The sequence below is a fragment of the Salarias fasciatus genome, chromosome 8 (genome assembly GCF_902148845.1).
Source record: "Salarias fasciatus chromosome 8, fSalaFa1.1, whole genome shotgun sequence".
Lineage (NCBI taxonomy): Eukaryota > Metazoa > Chordata > Actinopteri > Blenniiformes > Blenniidae > Salarias > Salarias fasciatus.
In genome coordinates this window covers 16,012,427-16,033,808 of record NC_043752.1, presented here as the reverse complement: position 1 = coordinate 16,033,808, position 21,382 = coordinate 16,012,427, and the positions used below count along the sequence as shown (strand labels likewise).

At 43.7% G+C, this 21,382-nt stretch overlaps 2 protein-coding genes across 3 annotated transcripts in view; one reads left to right on the top strand and one right to left on the bottom strand.

The window, feature by feature from the left end:
- The window catches only part of plce1 (phospholipase C, epsilon 1), a 58,449-nt gene extending 55,272 nt beyond the window's left edge, over positions 1 to 3,177 (top strand). For both annotated transcript variants that reach the window (XM_030097422.1, XM_030097423.1), the window contains 4 exons: positions 41 to 280; positions 687 to 899; positions 1,558 to 1,778; positions 2,426 to 3,177. In XM_030097422.1, coding sequence (XP_029953282.1) covers positions 41 to 280; positions 687 to 899; positions 1,558 to 1,734 — 630 coding nt within the window. In that variant the 3' untranslated portion in view covers positions 1,735 to 1,778; positions 2,426 to 3,177. The remainder of the gene's footprint in view (positions 1 to 40; positions 281 to 686; positions 900 to 1,557; positions 1,779 to 2,425) is intronic.
- A 4,283-nt stretch (positions 3,178 to 7,460) lies between these two features.
- LOC115392820 (protocadherin-15-like) overlaps positions 7,461 to 21,382 on the bottom strand; it is a 178,816-nt gene continuing 164,894 nt past the window's right edge. Inside the window, exons 36-40 of the mRNA XM_030097425.1 lie at positions 18,570 to 18,591; positions 17,968 to 18,006; positions 17,751 to 17,824; positions 12,725 to 12,854; positions 7,461 to 9,158 (exon numbers count right to left, since the gene is read on the bottom strand). Of these exons, the coding sequence (XP_029953285.1) occupies positions 8,361 to 9,158; positions 12,725 to 12,854; positions 17,751 to 17,824; positions 17,968 to 18,006; positions 18,570 to 18,591 (1,063 nt within the window). The 3' untranslated portion in view covers positions 7,461 to 8,360. The remainder of the gene's footprint in view (positions 9,159 to 12,724; positions 12,855 to 17,750; positions 17,825 to 17,967; positions 18,007 to 18,569; positions 18,592 to 21,382) is intronic.

Sequence of the window (21,382 nt, the reverse complement as noted above, 5' to 3'; positions counted from 1 at the left end):
CACGCCAGTAAACATGTTTGTGTTTTTTTCCTTATGGTAGAACTTGAATGAGAAGAACACGGTGCTGGAAGGAGAGGAGGAAGTGACTGTGGGATGCGGAGAAGGAGCAGGGGGAGGCGGCGGCGGCGGCGGCGGCGGAGGAGCAGGGGGAGGAGGAGGAGGAGGAGGAGGGGCAGAGGAGGACATGTTCTTCGTCCAGGTCCACGAAGTCTCACCTGAACAGCCTCACACTGTGATCAAGGCGCCGCGCTACAGCACTGCTCAGGACATCATCCAGCAGGTGAGGACATGTCTCAGCTGAAAAGTGAAACACGAAGCCAAAATGAAAATGACTATTGATTTATATATGCTAATAAATAAATATAAAGAGCTTAAGAATGAGGAAAAAACATGGATTTTTGAAATAAACTGATTTATAATTGCCATTCAGTATCTATTACAGTGAATTTGTCTATTTATAGAATCTTTATTCTCCAGTTTATTTCTTGTTATCAGTAAATTTTCAGAACTCATTTCTTTTAATCTCAATAATTCAAATAAGATAAAATCTTCCGTCTGGACTCCAGCTGAAGCTCTCTGGCGCCTCTCAGAGGAAATCAGCTTTAAAGCAAATGCCTGTTTGTCGATTCTGCATCTTTTTTCTCATCCACCTGCTCCGTTCCTCCTCTTTCCTGTTCCTCTTCCAGACACTGACGAAAGCAAAGTATTCCTACAGCATCCTATCAAATCCCAACCCGTGTGACTACGTCTTGATGGAAGAGGTGGCCAATAACGCCGGCTCGAAGAAATCCTCCGGTGCCAAGGCCCTCCAGCGGGCGCTGCTGGACCAGGAGTGCGTCTATCAGGCTCAGAGCCGCTGGCGGGGAGCCGGGAAGTTCATTCTGAAACTCAAGGAGCAGGTAGCAGCTCTGAAGCTGATCGCCGCTCTGCAGTGTTAGAGACTCTTTCACCCTCTGACGGTTTTATCTCCTATTTAAATGCATTTTGACACGACTGTCAGTGATTTTCTCGTTGTCCGTTCGCACTAACTGTGATCGCCTTGTGAGTTGCTTCAGCTTGAACCATTAACTGTATCTGCTGTATATGTATCTCATGTTTGTTTTATTTTTATTTTTTTTGTATGTGCATGCATGAAGCCTGGCAGTGACTGTGTTTACTAACCTGCAGCTCATTCATTCATTCCTTCATCTTATTACTTTGTTATGCAGCTTGTCTTGTTTTTAATCTTGTTTGTGTGCTACGCTGTTGTTCTGTGCATCTAATGTCAAATGTCTGTCCTTTTTATTTATTTATTGTCTTTTAACACCTGAAATCATTTTCTGTTAACACGTTGAATGTCCTGCCTCTTTAATAAAGGCTAAGCGACTTCAGTGTGTTTCTTTGAATTTTTATTTAACGCAGTAATTTCATCTGGCAATCTGTGTCAGACTTCTCGAGTCTTTTTTCACTCCGCTTCGAAGAAAACCCATTTCCATCTGGCTGAAGCATTTCTCCAGGCTTTTTTTTTTTTTTTTTTAACAATTTTGATTATCAACATGACTCCTCTTCTGCTTCCAGGTGGTTCGGGAAGACAAAAAGAAGGTAATTTCCTTTGCCAGTGAGCTGAAGAAGCTGACCAGTCGCAGCCGCAGCATGACGACTGGCGGCGGCGGCGGCGGCGGCGTGGACGGCCCCGCCCAGAGTAAGGACGATCGAGCTGCATGCTGTGTGGCTCTGACAGAGCTCCAGGAGTGAGGCTCACACTCTGCGTGCTGTCTGTGCATGGAAAGGCATCAGAGGTACCGTATGTAGTCCCTAACCTCTAACACTATTTAAGAAATACAAACAAAAATGGTTCTGAATTCTGAATCCTCCAGCTCTGTAGGAAAGCTGTCATGAAGTCCGATATGCTAAAATATACACAGGGCTGTGGCTCTGCGATACAGGTTGAAAATGTTTTACCAGGAAGTTTTAAATTTGTGAAGCATTTTTTTAATCTTAATGGAAGAACTACTGCCTGATTTATCACCATCATATGTTTCACAGTTCTGCGTTGTGTAAAAGTAGTAAAATTAGCCTTTAAAATGAGACTTTCCTAATGGAGGACTTTGAGGTCAGTTAATCTTAATCACACCCAGTGACCCAAACTAAGGTCACCGGAGGCTGGATGGCGCCGTGTAGGACTGAGCAGCGCTGTGAAAGAGCAGCTGCAGCAGTGGAAGTTCATGTTATATGAATGAAATAAATGTAAAGCAACATGTTCGGTTTGCGGTTCACTTACAGTTGTCACATCACAGGCCAGTTCTAGATCTAACTCTACTCTAGAAAACCCACAAACATGTTAATAAATCTCAATTCACCATTTTTGTGTTGTTATTTTTAAAACTCTGCTGCATTTGTCTTCCTGAATCTGATCAGAGGGGAATAAGTGTCCTTTGCCTTGCAGGGTATCTGTCTGCAGCTGCAGGTCTGAAGGCGTGGGTGGCAGAGGGCAGGGTGGGGGCAGGGAGGCTCCTGCAAGCCGCCTCCTCTTCCTCGTCCCCCTCCTCCTCCTCCTCCTCCTCCTCCGCCTGTCAGGGTCAGGTCCAGCCGCTCCACCTCCCCACCTCCTCTCTCTCCCCCGCAGCCTGGAAGCTTCATCTCCTCAGGAACTGGAAGATCCACAAATGAGATCCGGAGCGGGGAAGAGCCTCGCGCCTCGACTACTTGTAAATCTTGCGGAGGACTTCCATCTTCCCCGAGGGGGTCTTATGGAGGGACGTGCTCCGCTGAACGTCCCGCCCCGCGTGATTTGAGGGGACGGGATTCAATCGAAGCCCCGTCAGCGGGTGAGGTGAGAGATGTGGAGCCCGTTTCCTCAGGAGATTGGAAAGTCGGCCCAGGGCGGTGATGAGCGGCTCCGGCTGTGGCTGCCGCGGAGCGTCCAGCGCCCCGGGTCTGGGACTTATTAGAGTAGCAAAGTAGAACTGGGGGGGGGGGGAAAGAAAACTCACTTCCCCGAGTCATGTTCTTTTGATGTGCCAGTTTTTATTTCTTGTCTAAAAAAAAGTGCAAAGAAAAATAGGCAGGCTGCTTAATGTTCTTTATATTAGAGGAATGTGAGAAGCACAGCTGTGTGTTACTTCTCGTTACGCTGAAGGAAAACTGAACAGCCCCTCCAGAAAATCATGACCTTGCAACTTTTAATGCGATTTTTTTTTTTTAAAAAAAGAAAGAAATCCATACATTTTTGCACTTTTAATGCTTTAACCAGAAACTTCATTTCACACATAATGAAGTTGCGTAATCACTCGGGGGGCCAGATGGCGTCACCATGTGGAGAAACGCTCCGAAAATACAGAGTGAAACACAGAAAAGGCCTCACAGAAACACACTGTCTGCTCACAGAGCTTCTATCATCATCTGACTCCTGTTTAGAGCGAGAAGCCATATGAGGAGCAGAGCAGGAAGCAGAAGAAAAGATCAAATGATTTGTAGCACAAGTGATGTTTTAAAAGATGTTTGGGCTCCGTACTGCAGCATAAATATTCTCTGTAAAAGTGCCTCGAAATGACTGCGTTGCATTTGGCACTAATTGAATCATAACTACTTTAGTCGACGTTCAGGATTTACTAAAAAAGGACAAAAAAAAAGTGTTTCAAACTTTTCAGAAACTGGCTGCAAATTGAAGTATTTTGACCCCAATAATAGCAGGAGAAGGCTGCGAGGTCCTGGAGGGACTGATTTTAATCCGATTTGATAAAAGACTGGGAGCGGCGGCGCAGCTTGGGCTGAACTGATGCTGTTTTCGGCTGGTTGTGAATGACCCTAATACCGGCACCCAGCCGCTGCCGGCTGCCGAGACGGGAAGAGAGAAGCGTGAGGACTGAAAGGGTGAAGCAGCGCTCCTCTCTCTCACCCGGGAACGGGCTCTTTTATTGGGCTGAGGGCGTCCGCGAAGGAAGCCGACAAGCTGGCTTGTTTGGTTCTTTTCTTACCGTTTCCCAGTGTCGCGGTACTGTGAGGGCACCTTCAGGGCCGGGGCAGATGGGAGACGCTCACACACACACACAGAGATGTGACAACCCATTCATACCATCCCCGCCTGTTTTTTTTCAATATTCTGGAAGCAGAGAAGCTTCAGGCAGTTTTTTTCTTTTTTGTTTTAAGACACTACCATTTCTGCCCTGCGGGGGTTGATTCGCAGGAAGCATTTTGACGGCGTGTTAGTGTGCAATATCAACAGTGGAGCGACTTCTCATCGCAGTTATTGGTGAAGTTGTTCCGCATCGGTTAAAATGTTGCAGCATTTTTTTTTCTTTTTTTTTTTCCTTCATCCTGTAGAGGCTGAGCCGTTTGTTCCACTAAGAATCACAGAGCTGACTTCAGCGTCGACAGATCCTCAAAGAGCGAGTTCACACGTTATCAGACGAAACTGAACTCCGATCTCTCTCTGTGCTGCAGCAGTTTGCTAATGGGACTCATGAGGGAGTTTGGAAAATATCTCAAAACAATCATATGGCCTCGAACCCTTTAAACGGCACAAATCCATTTTTCTATCCGCTTTCATTTGGTAATAAATCATGCAACAACAACTTCAAAACCTTCCTCTGGCTGCTCACACTGGAGTCTGATGGCTGCAGCATTTAAGTTTTAATGTTAATAACCATATTAAAAAAAAATCACATCTCAGCAAAAAGTATGTGAAATGAGCATTAATCTCTTTTACAGTGGGATCGTTGCTTCTTCCACTTTAGTTCAGATTCATCCTGGTTTAAAAAAAGCCTCCAAACATTTACCTATTTTAATTTGTTTTATTTGAATTGATGATTTCAGCTCTGAGATCCTTTGAGGACAAACACAGTCGTCATCTTAAAACAGTATTTTGCACATTTTGTTTTCCTCTCTTCTTTTTTGCGTTAACAGACCTGATTAAAGTTAGCGGGTCAGACTTTCCTGTCATTTTCCCAAAACTATTATATTTATGACTTTTTATTTCAGCCCAGATTTAGTTTTAAGGAAATGATGGCAACTATTTTGCTATTGGGAGTATTTGTAAACCTTCTACAAGTTTGAAGTTTGAGGTCAAACTTGGAAATAATTTTCAAAATTTTTCCATTTATTTATTGGTTTGTTTTAATTCTCCATGCGTTTTATAGCAGAGTCTTTACAGTTTAGTCGCATTGTTTGGTATAAAGTTAGTTTTCTGTTTTTGATTTCTTTATTTTCCAAAGTCTTTTCAGTAAATATTAAAAACTTAATAACTTAGGGCTTTTTTCTCTTTGAATCAATGACATTTCATGCATTCCTGCTTAATCTGTTCACACTGTTACAAAAAACCCGTCGGTTTCCATTTGGCAGATTGAGTTTCTTTGGAGAGATTCTTGAAAGTGTTTTATTTTGGTAAATGAAGTTCTTCTTCACTCCAGACTTTATATGGAAACTGGTGCCAAGTGACGAGTTTTGACTTTTAGTGCAATAGTGAATCTTTTGTTTCCACTGATTGATTCTGTTCCTTCATCTTGAACTGTCGATGTGGAGATTTCTCACGTTGTCGTTGGCGAGGCTGCAGATCTGACCGCACAAATCGATCCTGAACCTGAATCCACTTTTCCGTCTGTCCGTGCCAATCTGTGTGAGCTTTCCCCGCTTCCTCTAACTTGTAGACCTCATTTCTGAATGTAACATTTCTTAACGTCTTCTCGGCCTGAGAGAAAAGTATTTGGATGTTATTTATTTCAATGTGAAGCCCTGGTTGGCAAAATACTTGTTGTTTATGTACGTATTAAGTTCCTGTAAGTAGTATTTTTTTTTTTTCCTTTTTTTAATTTATTTCAGTATGTGAGCAGGTGAAAGTTACTGCCCTTATGTTACCCCAATATATTTAGATGTGTAAATAAATATTTTACTTTATTTGGTATTCGTGTTATTCTGCAGCAGTCGTTTTTTGGTGTCTTCATTATATCCACTGAATCTGACGTGTTTAGTTTTTTTTTTTTGTTTGTTTTTGGCACTCTGAGAGGTTCGGTGTTGTGAAACACTGAAGCGCGTTCTGGCCGTCAAGTGAACATTTGTCTATTTACTTGAATTTTTAAATGGAAGATACTTGGTGGATTTTGTCATATACCACAATAAATAAGAAATAAAGCAAACGTTTTGTTTGTTTGAACTGATATTTCATGCCGCGTTACGTTTTCAGGGTTAAATCTTCTTCTTCACATGCTTCCAGCCACTTTCGGAGCGTAATAAAGCACGGCGGACTCAGAAATCAGTAACATAATCAGCTCATTTGGTCGAATCAATCCCGTCTCTTCCAGGAGCGGTTTAAAATACGACCCTCTGGTACAGTCTGCTAATTCCAGGTAATAAGGGCCGCTCGGCTTCAAATATCACCCCCGGTGTGACTCCCCTCCGCCGGGCTCCTTAACACAAAGCTATGCACTCATCAAATTAAATGTGAGAGGTTTAAAAGCTGGTAATTCTGCAGCTTAATGACCCGGCTTCCGCCAGACTTCAGATAAAACACTTCACTGTATCGCGACTCACAATTAAAAAAAGTTCCTCCACCTTCGCTGTGGTGAACTTTGACGAGGGGAGAGGGGATCAATGGATCGCTCAGAGAAGCCCCAAGATTTAGGGGCTCCTCTCCCGGCAGACGCCAACAAAAATGCAATTAACTTCCATCTTCTGCTCCGGTTTAGCCAGCTGAGGGAGGCAGACTTTTTCTTCCAGATGGTTCACACACTGGAGACGTGGCCAGTTCATCAGAGGCCGTACACACACACACACACACACACACACACACGCATACACACACAACATGCGCAAAAAAATGTGCCTTCCTGCAATTACTCATGGTTTTATGTTTTAGAAGCAATTTATGGAGTGAATTCATTCAGATAATGGAGCCTAATTCTTCACATTATTCTAAAATATCACTGTAAAATGACAAATTATGGTTTTTTAAGCGAAAGGTTTAGTCAAAAGTACAGAATAAATTAAAAAAAAAGTTCTTAATATTAAAAATAGGTACATCTCTCAATATTATGATAATGGCCAATAGTGTACTAACATCTTGAAAACTATTTCATGACACAATTTGATAATTGTTCTATTGTCAAAGAACATTTAAAAACTAATTTAGAAATGTAATGACAGCCAGGAATGTAATAATACATAAGTATTTCTTGATATTTAAATATATTAGTGCCATTTTTGTGCTTTTAGCTTCTCAAAAGTGGATGGTATAGTCATAATTATTATGTTCTTGCATATGTGTTCTATTCATTGGGAAGTTTCTCGCTATAGGAAAAAAGAAAAGGATCTACTATTTTGATATTAAAAATGTTTTTTTGTTATTTCTTTACTGCACCTAAAGAAAAAAAAAAGAACTTTTCCATTATATTGTATTTTTCAAGGTTTTCCTCCAAAGGATCTTCACTCCACGTCTCACGAGTCTCTCAAAGACGAAGCATCAATGCAACACTAAAACCGGCCGAAGCTCATTTCAATGGCTGAAATTTTATTTGGATAAAGTCTGCCAAGCAACTTGACACGGATAAAAAGGCAAGTGTGAACAATACAAGACTTCATGTGTCGATGAAATGTGTCAGGCAAAGTCAACACGAGTCGCACCGGTAGCCAGAATACTGCATTGAACAAGCTCCGCTCCGTACAGACGCCAGTCGCTTAAAGGGCCATAAAAAGATCCGATATATAGATATAGATATATTTATATATATATTCTTTCGCTTCTCATTCATTTCTTATCAAAGTAGAAATATATCAAGTCCTCTCACTCTAGGTCCAGAAGGTGCTGCCGATATCGATTAGACTGAAATATTGAGACATTACAAAACAGATGTTTGAATGAGTAAACTGCAGATGTAATGTCTTTCCCGGTTGGATATATTTTCTGGAATCAGTTCAGTTTAATGAAACTCTTCACCTGGAATCAAAAGGAGTATTTAAATGAATCCTATATTTAATAAGTTGACTTCACAGCCTCTGATTTCTCCAGCAACTGATAGGACAATGAGGCTGGTGTCAAATTACAAGCAGTTGGCATTAGACTGGAGCTTTGAATTTAGCCGATTTCAGAAACATGTTAAAAAATGTGAGCAGCGTGTGGTTTTAGTGGCCTCTTTCCAGTCAACATTAAGGACTTTTGAGGATCCTGTGCAATTGATTTTCAAATTGTGGGCTGGTTTTTCTATAGGGGGCGCCAGAGAGCTTCGGGTGGAAATAGGCTCCAGTTAGTGAAACCACTAAATCACACACACTGACTGATCTGTTGAGCTTCTTCAAACTCGACTGAGCATCTTCTTCAGTTCCACAACCGATGAACGGAAACAATTTAGAAGGTTTGAATGGCGTTGGCGTGAAGGAACCGGCGCGGCGAGTCAGAGTTTGGTCATGGGAATGTGGTGGCTGTTCCACGGGCCCATCCACAGTTCCTCCTCGTCCGACTGCGTCCTGTCGCTGGGGCACTCCAGCGCCTCCCTCGCCACGTGTCCGTGCTCGTCGTCTTGGTCCCCGTCCACTTTGGACTCCCTCTCTCCGTCCTCCGGCTCGCCGTCCGCCGTGCTGCGAGGCCGCTCCGCCGCCGCCACCGCGCCGGGCCGGTTGGCGTTGGATGGCGCGCTCTCGGGGCCCGTGTTGCTGGTGCTGTTCGAGGCCAGCGAGACGCTGGACTGCCGAGAGTCAAACGTGCGCAGTGTTTTATTGTTGTCAGTGTTAGTGAAGGAGGACGTGGCCGTGGTGGCGGCGGCGGCGGTGGAAGGCGGCGCGCTCTGGAAGGTGCGCAGCACGGTGCGGCCGCTGTCCGCCGCTGCCGCCGTTCGGGAGATGCTCAGGGGAACCCTCTCCTCCAGCGTGGCGGCCATCTTGTCCAGTTTTTTAAAGTGCTTGGCCAGTCTGGAGCTGAAGACGGGCGAGCTGAGCTTGAGGCTGCTGCTGGCGGTGGTGACGGTGGGGGTGGCGGTGGTGTGGGTGGAGCCCGAGGTGGTCGCCGACCGCCGGGTGCGGATGATGGAGCCGTTCTGCGCCACGTAGATGCTGCCGTTCACGTTGAGGTGGCTGTTGTGGGTGGAGGAGAAGCGGCCGCGCTGCTGGGTCTCCGGCAGGCTGTCCTCGCCCGTGGAGCTGGTCTCGTACTCGCGGTCGAACACCAGCTTGATCCGGCGCTTCCGACTGCCCTGCTGGGAGAAACACAGACGAGGTGGGGTTCAAACACGGAACATGGCGGCATGGATGAACATGTTTCACACCGGATCAAAGATTAGCAGAAAGGGATGAGCTTTTCAGAGGCTTTTAATTTGAAATTTCATTGTTTTTAACGTGACTGTTAAAAGGTTTTCCACCTTCATGTCAAGATTAAGACTAAGAGGACAGAACGACTGAAAACAGTCACCATCTGATTCCCGCCAGATAGACCACTAGAGGTCAGGAGACTCAATGTTTTCAGCTGAAGTGAAGCTTCTTGCCTCTTGCAATTGTTCATTTGTGCCCACTTTCCTCCAGCTTTTTACTTCACTGTTTTACTCCTGCAAACGCCAAGGTAGGAAAAGAAGCACGCTCAGTCACTGCAAACACAAAAACCCCTCAGCGCTGCAGTGTTGGCCCCACGTGTTCATCAAAGATCGAAAGAAAAACATGGAATAAATACAACCATTTCCATTTTTGAGGGGATTCTTTACAGGTTGCAGCAGGACGGAGCCAACGCTGCTGTGCACTGTGATGGAAATGTAGCAGTCTTCCCATTTGACCTTGATAGCACAGCTAGAAAAAAAGGAATATATAAGAAGTACAGGACCATCTGACAGGGAGAATGAAAGACTCCGAAGTAGAAATGGCTTCTGCAAAAAAAAAAAAAAAAAAAAGGAGAGGACTGAGCAAACCTTATGAGCAAGAAAGAGAGGTCAGAGCCGACGAGTCGGGCAGCAGCTGAAAAGAAATAATCAGGTGGTAGTGGGGCTCTCACAAATAGGAAATGAGACAGGTCAGCTCGGGAGAATCAGGATGTAAACCAGACGACCATATCCAGAGAGGAATGGAGAAAAAGTGGGAGAGAAGAGAGCGGCCGATTGGAAAAAGTGGATTAGAGATGGAGGCGAGAGAAAGACGCTGAGCCTGTGAGAGCAGCAGAGGACACCGAGGCGTTTAACCTCCTGCGGATGTAAATCACACCAAACGGGGGAAAAGAGAGAGATTACAGTAATAAATTCCACTCAGGTAATGACTGCACACCCAATCCAGGCATTTTCACCAAGACCTTACTTAGTGGCAGAGAATTTAATCTCAGGGTGGGGGGCTGAGGCCTCATCTGCATTTCAATCAGCTGACTCATTTCCCAAATCCCCTTCTTCTTCTTCTTCTTCTTCTTCTTCCTCATCGCCTTCGTCCTCGTCTCCTTCTCCCTTGTGGCTGCTGCTTTGCTCCTCCTCCTCCTCCTCCTCGATGATGGGTGACAAGTCGTCTGATGTGTCAATCACACCTGAGCTGATGTCTGATGGGACGTGGCTGGAGGCTCCCGTCTCCTCCTCCCCTGAGTCCTTCTCCTCCTCCTCCTCCTCACTCTCTTCCTCACGCCTTCGCTCCACCGTCTCTCTTGACGAACAAGAGCATCTGAAGGTTCCGGGCCTGGAGCCGGAAACCCTGGAACCGGAGTCGCTGCTCCTGCTCCTGCCGGCCTCTCTGCGGTTGCTCCTTTCTCGTCGTTTGTTGGCGATCTCTCTCTTCCAGCCGCCGCCCCTGACTCTCACCCTGTTATTTACAGATCTCTTACGAACTCGACCTTTTGACTCTTCCCCGTCTTCCTCGCTGTCTAACCCAGACTCCTTTTCGGACTCGGACGCCTCTCCCTGCTCACCTGTTCCCGACTCGGACTCATTTTTCTCCGTATCAGATCCGGTCTCTGCCGTGACCGACGAGGCTCGGCTGCTCCTGCTGCCACTTCCTGTTTCTGAATCACTTCTCCCGGCACTGTCACGAAATCTTCCTCCTTTACCCCTCCGCCTCTCCTCTCCCTCCTCCCCTGTGGCCCTCTGAGACACCGAGGCAGAAATGCTCATATCTCCTACGGAGCCATACATCTTCCCAGCGTTGCCCTCTCCTCTTCCCCAGCTCCTACCATCGCTCCACTGTTCGTCTCCCACCCTGGCGGGTCCCTGGAGCCTTCTGGCCAGGGAGATAAGGCTGAAGGCCTCGCTCAGCTTTTGTTTTACTGGTGGCGCTTCGCTCGTTTCATTGGCCGTTTGGAAATAACTCCCATCGATGACCGAGCTGCCATCGCGGCTGAAAGACCGTCCAGAGGACAGCAGGCCAGGAAGCGCTCCCCTGCGCTCCGGCCCGACGCTTCCTCCCGCCGCATTCCTCATCCCATTGTTCGTCCCGCCGTCCCTGCTGCCCCCCCGCCACGCTTCCACATCTCTCCTCTCTCTCGCTACTGCTTCAGCTCTTTTGTTTTCACTTTTCGCCGCTTCCCCGTTCGCAAACACTCCGCCCGCTTCTCTGCCTCCCTCTCCCGTCGGCCTGATTCTGGCTTTGTTCCACGGCGGATGGAGAGCAGGCGGCTGCCCGGACGCTTTGCCCGCAGATGACAGGAACAGACTGGCTTTCATGAACGCCCTAAACCTGGACGTTACTCCCGAGCCCTTCGCTCTAGCGCTCACATCCGCGGCGCCCTCCTGGTTGGCCTCGGCCTCGGTTCTCGGGCCGCCCTGGGTCTTTCTTGAGGGTGCGGGATGAGGCTGGAGGTAGACGGGGTGTCGGGCTGATCGGTCTCCTTGAAACTGTCTCCTCACCTGCTGTCATGACAATATTATTGCAAAAACAAAAATACATTCATTATAAAAAGGAACAAAGTGGAGAATCTGAGTGTGAGGCTCATTACTGGGACTGGCTTTTAGCAAACCGTAGAGCAGAGGTGTTTCCTCATTTTATACATCCGAAACTGATCTCAGTTAACTCAGAGCCATAACTGCACCAACCACAATGGAGCAAATCCTGAAAATCTTCTCACTGGATTTTTACAGCACCGTTCAAATAGTCCTCAGAAAAAAAAAAAAAGAAAGATGCAATTTGCATTTACTGCAAACTCACCCTCATGGTTTGGCTTTTTCACTGGGATTAAGATATGCAGCTTTCACCGCTGTGGGTAATCTGAGGTTCAGCCGGGGGTTTCTGAGGCGGATCACTGAGTCCACTCTCACTGAAACTGCGCAATCTCCGGCGGACAAATTAGGAACTGGCCAGGAAGGTGTTTGTTATTTTTACACTTGTCAATCCATGCATCACAGCCACAGAACACAATCTTTGGTCTGTGGTGACTATTGTGAGTCTCTGCAGCCTTCAGCCTGACCTCAGGAGGGTCAGTGTGGAGTTTTGGTGATTTGATCTTCAGCTTGATCTTGACAGAGCTCAAACTATCGTATCTCCTGTAAATCTACAGGCTGTGCTCAAAGACAGAGTCAGCGTTCGATTGACTCATGACACCACCGTGTGGTACAATGTGGTACTGCGGGAGAGATCCTGAAGATATGCAACAGTATTACTGCAATTCTTCATTTAGAAGGAACATTTCGAGGAAGAAATATATAAAGTATTGCTTCATATGTTGCTTCAAATGGACTGTGAAACCTTTTCTCTATATGTAGAGATTTCTGTTCAGTTAAGAGTTGCGTAAGGCAGCTACTCAGATCTTCTATCAGAATTGTGAGATAAAGTCTTCTTCTTTTCACTTCAGTATTATTCTTGACTCTTTTACCTCGGCGTCGGACTCCTGTGGACTGTAGTAGTAGCTGCCGTCATCGTCCACTACAACCTCTCCATATTCATCGTAGAGGCCGGAGGGCGAGATCAGCTTCCTCCGGCTGCCATACTGAGGAAGATCATACCTGTGTCAGGGAAAAAGACGAGAAAAGACATTGAAGGAGGAAAGAAATAAGTAGAAAGTTTAATTTTTAATATATAAGTTAATGCCTAAACTGAACAGCTTTTCTTTTTTTCTGTTTTTTTTAATCAGAGCAACTGTTGAACTAATGCTTATCCACCGGCACTTAAAGCAATAACACACAGGGCAGCAGTGCGGCTCGCTCCCATGATAAGCAGTGTCTAATGACTCGCCTAAGCAAAGCAGCCTTAATCACAAAAGCAGCATTTTGTTGCCAGGAGACATTTTGCGAGGAGAAAACACTGGAATCGATTTTCCTTCCTTTTGTGTCTCTCGGTTGCCCGTTGCCCGGAGCACTGCCTTAGTCCACCGGCCAAGAAAACGAAAGAGGAAAAAATGAGCTGCATTGTGGATCTCTGCTCGGGCCTGGAGCCCTGCAGCCAGCAGCCGAGAGAGGCAGCAGGTCGAAAACACATCTCCTCAAAGTGCTACCCCGAAAACAATATGTCCCGGCGTGATTAGAAGTCACTAATCTGCTGCTGCGCCTTGCGAAGTTTCATAATCACTCTGCTCTGAGTGAACAGTTGGGGGGAGTCGCCCTCCCATTACAGGAACCGGCCAGATCACAAACAAACAGATGAGGCATGTGGGCGGCAGATGTGTGTGGAAGGAGAGGTGAGAATAGAGAAATGAAGGGCCTGAACTGAAAGTCCAGCTAATATATAAACATCACATTTATAGGCTGTACACTGAGACTTAACCTCCCACTAAAACCTGATAATGGGATTTCAGTTATTAACCTACACACTCACAATCACATTAGTGAAAGGCTTCAGTAACTTCATCTTTCTGCTAAGTGGCTCTTTTCCTCGGCTTCTTCTCGTCTCCACGCCAACACTAGAGGGCAGTAATGAACTGAGGCACAGGGTCGGCCCAAACATGAAATTTACCAGGATCCCTGACTTCAAGGCTCAAAACAAAACCAACCTCAGTCAGTCAGTTTCTGGTGACGATGCACAGAAATAATGATCCGCTTAGGAAGAGTGATCAGAATCTCTGACAGTAAGAAGGCGATGCAGTCAAAGAAAGTGAACTGGGTGGACTGTGACTGTTAAATTGTGACTTTTGTTGAGTAAAAGTCTAAATAATCATAGCTGCCAGTGTTTAAACACGTGTTTTATGAGTTGTTTATGCAAACTTTTTATCTACCAAAATGATTCTCATTTGTTTCGACATATTTTTATTAAGTACATCCTCCAAATACGTCTGTTTATCAAAGTAACAGAACCTTATTAAAGTAGTAAACAGGTTTTATGATCGTCTCCAGCATTTTATTTGTTGTGTTGTTGTTAAGCACAGAATGCAGAGAGTTTAACTCACTCACTCACACTCCAGCTTTTCCTTGTTTCTTTTAAACCAGGGGTGTCAAACATAAGGCCTGAGGGCCAAAAACTGACACGCAAGAGGCTCCGATTCGGGCCGCCAAGTCACCAAGCACATTGCGAACATTTTTCGCAGATGTTTTTTTAAACAATTTCTTAAGATTAGCAAACAAAACACAGCGCTAAAGTCTGAGCTGCGCTATCAGCGATATCTGCCATGAAGTATGATGTTATTGCCATCGAACTAGCTTCAAAGTTTTCTAAAAACATGCATCATGCAACAACTTCAAGAGAAGAATTTTATTTTTTTGACATTTGACTGCATTTTGCACCAAAATGTATCTTGAAAATTGACTTTATGTTAAGATCTTTGGCATTTTTAACCGTAATTTTTTGGATTTGCAAAAATATAAACCTTTTCATCAAGTATGCTATTCGTCACAAGAAAGAAAAACTTTCAAAGTTTAAATTTAAAGGTTATGATGGCAGTATTGTACCGGTCAAGTAAGTTCAGTGCTTCTTGTATGTATTCATAGATATAAATCACTTCGAGTATCACATCCTTGCAGTCAAACTGTGAGCATTAATGAAATATTTTGATGTTATGAGATTATGAGGTTCAACTGTTTGATTAATCCAAAGGAAACAATGAGTTCAGCAGTTTGAACCAATATGAACAATCTCAGGAAATGCACTTCATTTGCTTTTGTCATTCAATGAACGACAAAGACTATTTATTATGAAGCTGGAGTGAGAAAAACAGTTGGCTAAAACTTTTACATTGCTTTACAAATTAGTTCTCAATTTCTGAAACATTCTGCGACAACATTTTAATGAATAATCTCTGGAAACACAAATCATTTTCATTGCTTTTTGTGTTGAGTTGTTTTTTTTTTTTTTCATGCTCACCAGCTGCTACCTGTCTGGGTTTTAACTTCACAGAAAAAAAAAAAAGAAAGGAAAAACAAGAATAATTCATTTCGTGCCAAGGAAAATAAACGAGAGTATTTGTTCTGTTTCTCTGACATATTTTTCCTTTCTGATCAGGGTTTGCGGCGCTCGGAGTCATCCTGAAACAACACCTCTGCTATCCTGTTTGTTCTGCCAGTTGTTCCAAAAATAAACGCTGCATCCTTTAATGGACCGATCATGCCAGATTCCTAGTGTCCTCATCCTGTATTTTTTTCAAGTGGGAGCCTGAACTCAGCACCTATCAACCGTACGGCACTCTCGCAGCGCTCATCTCCCACGCCAATAACGCTTTTGGAAAGGCAGGATTTAATCCCCGATTCCTCCGTGGCGTGTATAAGTTGAGTATTTTCCTCTTGACTAGAGGGCAACATGAATTTGGCTTGTTTTTGTTATTTCATTTTTTTTTTCCCCCCCTACTCTGCTCACACACGCATCAAAACATCAGACCTGTGCAACAAATGGTTGAAGTTATTTTTGGGGCTTCTGTGTAAATCCAATCACAATCACGCCGACGGCAGATGGCTGCATTCCTGCATGCAGGGAAAATCCAATTTTGGTCTCATCCTTTTAAAGACGGATGAAAACAAAGGTCAAAAGGTTATGAACCACAACTCTGAATGAAGTGCTATTTATAGCAATAATGAAGAAAACACGGTTACACCTGTTATCTGTTAAAAAATAAAAAAAAAATAAAAAAAAAAGAAGCGAGTACTTCCACTCGGCTTCCTCTACCTGGCTCTTTTTCTCTCTTTCTGGCTCTCAAGTGAAATGCAGTGATTAGATCTCAGTCCCACGGGGTCGCAAACTCTGATTTGGTGTGCAGACACAGTCAGACACGAGTTTGTGGATGTTGCTCTAAGCCACCAGCATCTGGCCCATTGTCTGCCTCCACGGCTGGCTGCCTGATTAGCTCCTACAGTACTGCAAAGCTCGGCAGAGAAAATTAGCTCAGTGTGTGTGTGTGTGCACGTGTATGCATGTGCGTGTGAGCGAGCGAACAAGCAAGACAGCATTTCTCAGTGATTGTATGAGCGAGTGAATGAACGTGCATGTCCTGTTTGAGTGTGTGTGTGTGTGTGTAGGTGGGTATAGAAAAACTAAGTTCCCACAAGTCCGCAGCAAAAAATGATCAAAAATACACACAATGCATCACAGATGGCAGGATGCACAATCCTGGGAGTCGCGGGTGGGTTTAAAGTGTGTTTAATACGTTAGAGTCTCACACAGCGGCTCTACCTGCAGTCCGACTGAACCGGCCGGACGTCAAAGCGGCCGCCCGGCGATGTAAGGACAGAAAACCTGCTTTGGATCAGCCGTCACTGCCGCCGATCAAAGATCAGACATGAAACCATGCGGAGAGAGCCCAAAGTCTCTGTCACCTCTCTGCTGCTGCACGTCAGGGGAGGGAATTTAAATCAAAGAAACGTGGTGAGTCGCTTTTTATCCACTGTTAGACTGCTGTTTGTGTCACACATTTCCAAGTGAGTCTTTATTCTCATTAAAGTTACTTGAAAAATGTTTTTTTTTCCCAGAACGTAGCCAGAAAAGTTGATTAGAATGACTTTCCTCATATATACTGTATATATTTTAAAAAAAAAATAGATCATGAGAAAATACAGTCAAGATATTTGGAACTTCATGCGAGCTGCGCTTTTCCTCAGACCTTGATTGTTTTATTGACTACAGTATATTTACAGAGCAGAGTGCGTCTGGTCAGTCCCAGCAGACAAGAAAATGAGAATATAACCTCATATATTAAACCAAATCTCCACATGTCCAAACTGAAAAGGAGAAAATCATCTAGGACCGATGTAAAAGTGGAACTTTTCTTTTCTTAAACTTCTGAAAGGTTCTGTCTGCTTCATTCGTATCTCTGGAACTCTAAAAAAAAAATCCAGGTTCTGCTTGTAAATGTCACATAAAGTTATCTTCTTGGTGCCTGGATTGCAAACACTGTGTGAAATCAGATTATTATAATCTCCAAACTCCCCCATAAATTTACAAATTCAGATTATTTCCAAAGTCGAGTTGAACCAAATGGTGCAGAACTTACTTCAGCTCTTGAGGCGTTTCAAATGTTATTCTTGAGCTAGTTACCTTATCGTATTTATTGCTGACATTTCTTTGCTCAGTATTGTTTTTTAGGCGCCTCCTTTGTTTTGAATCTTAATTCAGGTGTTTGTTGCCTCCATCCATCCGTCTTCTATCCGGCGTTATCCTGCTCGGGGCTTGTAAGCAGTACATCACAGCGCAACTGTGGACATCTTAAGGTCACGAAATAACCTCACATGCATGTCTTGGTCTTTTTTTTTTATTATTGTGGGAGGAAACCGGAGAAACAATGCAAGTTCACTCAGAAAGGCCCGGCTCGGATTTAAACCCATGACCTTCTCGCTGTGAGCGGAGAGCGCTCACCACTGCAGCGCCCTGCGGCCATGTTTAAGTTGCACTACATGAAAATAAGAAGTTACTGAGGATGTAAGATCGCAAAAGAAAATCAGAAAATCTCGTTTGCAGATAGAGCAGCAGTCAGTAGAAGTACGAACCCGTGGTCGTAGTTGTAATAGTCCTGTGTGTAGTAGTCCTGACCGGGGTCGATGCCCGACTCCATCGACAGCTCCTGGTAGATGGAGGGATCATTATTAGACGCATTAGAAACAGACAGATGCTGCTATAACACAACGATCCAAACACCCCCACTCTGATCAAACAGAGAGGATCCTCACACAAACACATGCAACAGGAAAGACAGAGTCCGAGTACCTCTGGCCGGAGCAGAGAGGGTCGGAGGAGCTGCTGAGTCTGCCGGAGGGAAGGAGAAGACGTGAATAATAAGAAGACAAACGCAGGCAGATCATCCGTTTCCCACAGAGCGGTATGTACCGGCTGTGGGAAACGTCCACAGTTCATTTCTGAATGTGCGGGATGTAAAATGTGTGTTATGATCTGATGTTGGTAAATGATATGGCGAAGGTATGAGTGAAAATGACTTTAAAATGAAGGTGGCAGTTTCTTGCAATCCTCTGTAGGCTACTGCTGCAGAACATGAATAGGGAGTCAAACGTTGCAAAGCAATTGCAACATTTTTTAATGCACCTGTGAAAAATGCATTAAAGTCATTGGTCACACCGCAGACTAAATACATAAATGCATGCATTAAATTCTTAACGCACTGATTGCAGATATAACAAATTGTGAATACAAGACATTCCAAGCATGTAACTTCACTTTGATTACTCCTAACAGAAAAGAAAAGAAAAGAAGTGCAGAATACAAGCAAACATCAGATAAAAACCAACAATACAAAGAAAGTGACACACACACACACACACACATGCATGTACAGCAGGGGGACTGAGGCCTACCTCGTGCTGCCCATATCCGCGCCTGGAAAGTTGAAAAGAGACACAGTGAGAGCAGAAACCGACACCACAAACACCGTCGGTCATGAAAGACGAGAGCCTTCATGTGCTACAGATGTGTGTTTAATGCACATCGGCTCTTTGTTGTGTACTTTCTTACCCTGCAGGAAATGAGATGTTCACAACAAATGAAAGCGGCTCGCCGGAACATTTAGTGAGAGGAAGCAAAAAGATGCAACACGTGAGCGTAAAGATGAAATTATCCTTTTTTTTTTTTAGGGAGAACAGAGAAAGAGAAAGAGACTAAACTTTGTTGTTTTATTTGAGGACATCTTCCTGATTATAGCTTCATGAATATGTTCAAGTCACATCTTATTTGTCACATCAAATACTTTTTTCCTACCTCGCTCTCTAATTAGGAAAGACGACTCTGCTGTGTGTTATAACTCTACTGGTTCCACAGGTTCGCTTCATTTATGTTGAGAAAAGCATGTTCTTCGGTGATCAAAAGGTCAAAAGTGTCTTTGATTCTGAAGCGAGGTAAGGAGACTAAAATATTAATTAGAGTGAGAGAAATATAGTTTTTATATAGATGATGAAATATGGGATTCATTAAAACTGGCAGTGATTGGTCAATACATCAAACTACCAGACTTTCTGATTTTAGGCAATTTATCATTGACACAGGTTGTAGTTTATCACTGAGGATGTAATGATTGAGATGTGGCCGACAATTTTCTGTTAATTACCGGCGCTAGCAGCAATGGAAATATAAAATATAATACGTTCTCTCTTAAAATTTGACCAGTGTAGCCTTCACTCATTTTAAGAGTGTCTGTTCAACACTAAACAGATCTCAAATAAAATGTTTAAGCTCATACTGTTACATATGACAAATATTATAAGTGGCTTGAAATGGACAAAAATGTCATATATTTTTTATTATTAATAGCCAAAAATTCTCAAAAATGCCTTTTTTTTTAATAGAGAACGCCTGACCTACAACACAAAATATAATAGTTTAGTAATATATAATTTATATAATAGTAATATATAAACTTATATAATAGTAATATGTAAGTAATATTAATTTATTGCATAAAAAGTAAGCATATACTGACACTTGTAGTACTTTTTTGTACTTACAGTGTTTGTTGTAATTACAATTAATTCACTATTTAAAAAAAAATAAAACTTGTTTTGTTAAGCAAAAGTGCTGAAAATGCTTTCATATAGAATCAGAAAAGCCAGTCTACTGTAGAACAATGTCGATATTTAAACATTTATAATTCTACAAAATTCTCCTCTTCTACAATAATGACCACGTTACACAGAGCTGCCAGCTGTATGTGATGCACATGGACAAGCACGGTTTAGGGGTTTAGTGTCTTGTCCAAGGTCATGTGGACAGTAGGAGATGGGAATCAAACTAACAACCTCTCAATTATGAAACTATCACTCGAACCAACTGAGTCACAGCCGCCCATTAGGTGTGTAACTTACTGAACCAACTCAGTGGACAAACCAGTTGATCATCGGCATAGAGACACCATGACAGTATTCAACCTCCGGTACTTCTGATAATGAAATATTTTTGAAACTTTTTTTCTTGTGCATCACGTGCAGCTCAGAAATGATATATTTATAAATATGCACCGTGTGATCTGTAGAAATATATCGAGGCATCTCAGCCTCTAAATGTCTCCATTCACTACCTTCAGAGTTTACAGAACCCAGAAAGGCCAGGCGGATATTTTTATTTCTGTTTTTCCTGACTGTCGTCATGTCAGATGATTCAAAACTGATTTAATTCAATTTAATTCCATGAGCCTTGTAGAAATTCTGAGTGTGGCAGCCATCAAGTAGAAGCTCGCTGATGATCACCTGACTTTAGCAGAGTTGAATCAATCACTTTTTTTTTTCTTTCTTTTGTCTTCCATCCTGACAATATTCAATTCCCGGAAGGAGAAAGAAATGAAAACTTAAGAATTTAAATTGATTCAAATCCGATTGGATCCATTCAGCAGCCACACTGACGGCAATACGAACAACAGCATAATATTGTCTGCAGCACTGTGAAATTAATCGGCAACGTTGTGAGAAAACAGGCTTCAGCAGAAGCAGCAATATCACCAAAAAGCTAATGGAAAAACATATGAATCAAAGAAATGGAGAAAAGGGAAAAGTGTGTAAACACTGACGTTTTCTAAAAATGGCGTGAAAAGAGCCACGGGGAAAATGCAAGGAGAGGAATAAAGAAAAACTGCCAAGACCCTCTCTGTCCATTTATGTTGCCACTGCATGTAGTGTCGTGTGAAACCAAAGTAATGAGCAGGCGAAATGAAGATGTATCGCACAACAACAAACGGAGACTTTTAGAGGACACGTCGGATTCTCCCCCTCTCTGTCATTTGAATGCAAGCGCACACGGGGGGGCTCGCCGCAAATTGTTAAATCACTTCAGCGTTTCATTAATTCTTCTCAGAAATTCAGATGAGAATACCACTGTGACTGTGTATAAAACGGCACAGGCGCACGCTTCAAGGAGAAACCATTCAGACGACATCAAGGAGCGGCCCTCTGAAAGACCATCATTGCTTAAATAAAGGCGCAAAAAGGCTGCGAGGATTTGAATATTTTTAAGAGTGGATGAATGGATGAATGTGTAGACAGGAAGTGGCAGGAACTGTTCTCAGTTCTACCTCTGCTCGGTATCACTCCGCTGTTTTCTTTCCCCACTTTGTCACTTTGCGTCTTCCTCTCGTCATGACGTTACTGTAGCTCTCTGCCCTTCTTACACACAGCTGTCACTTCCT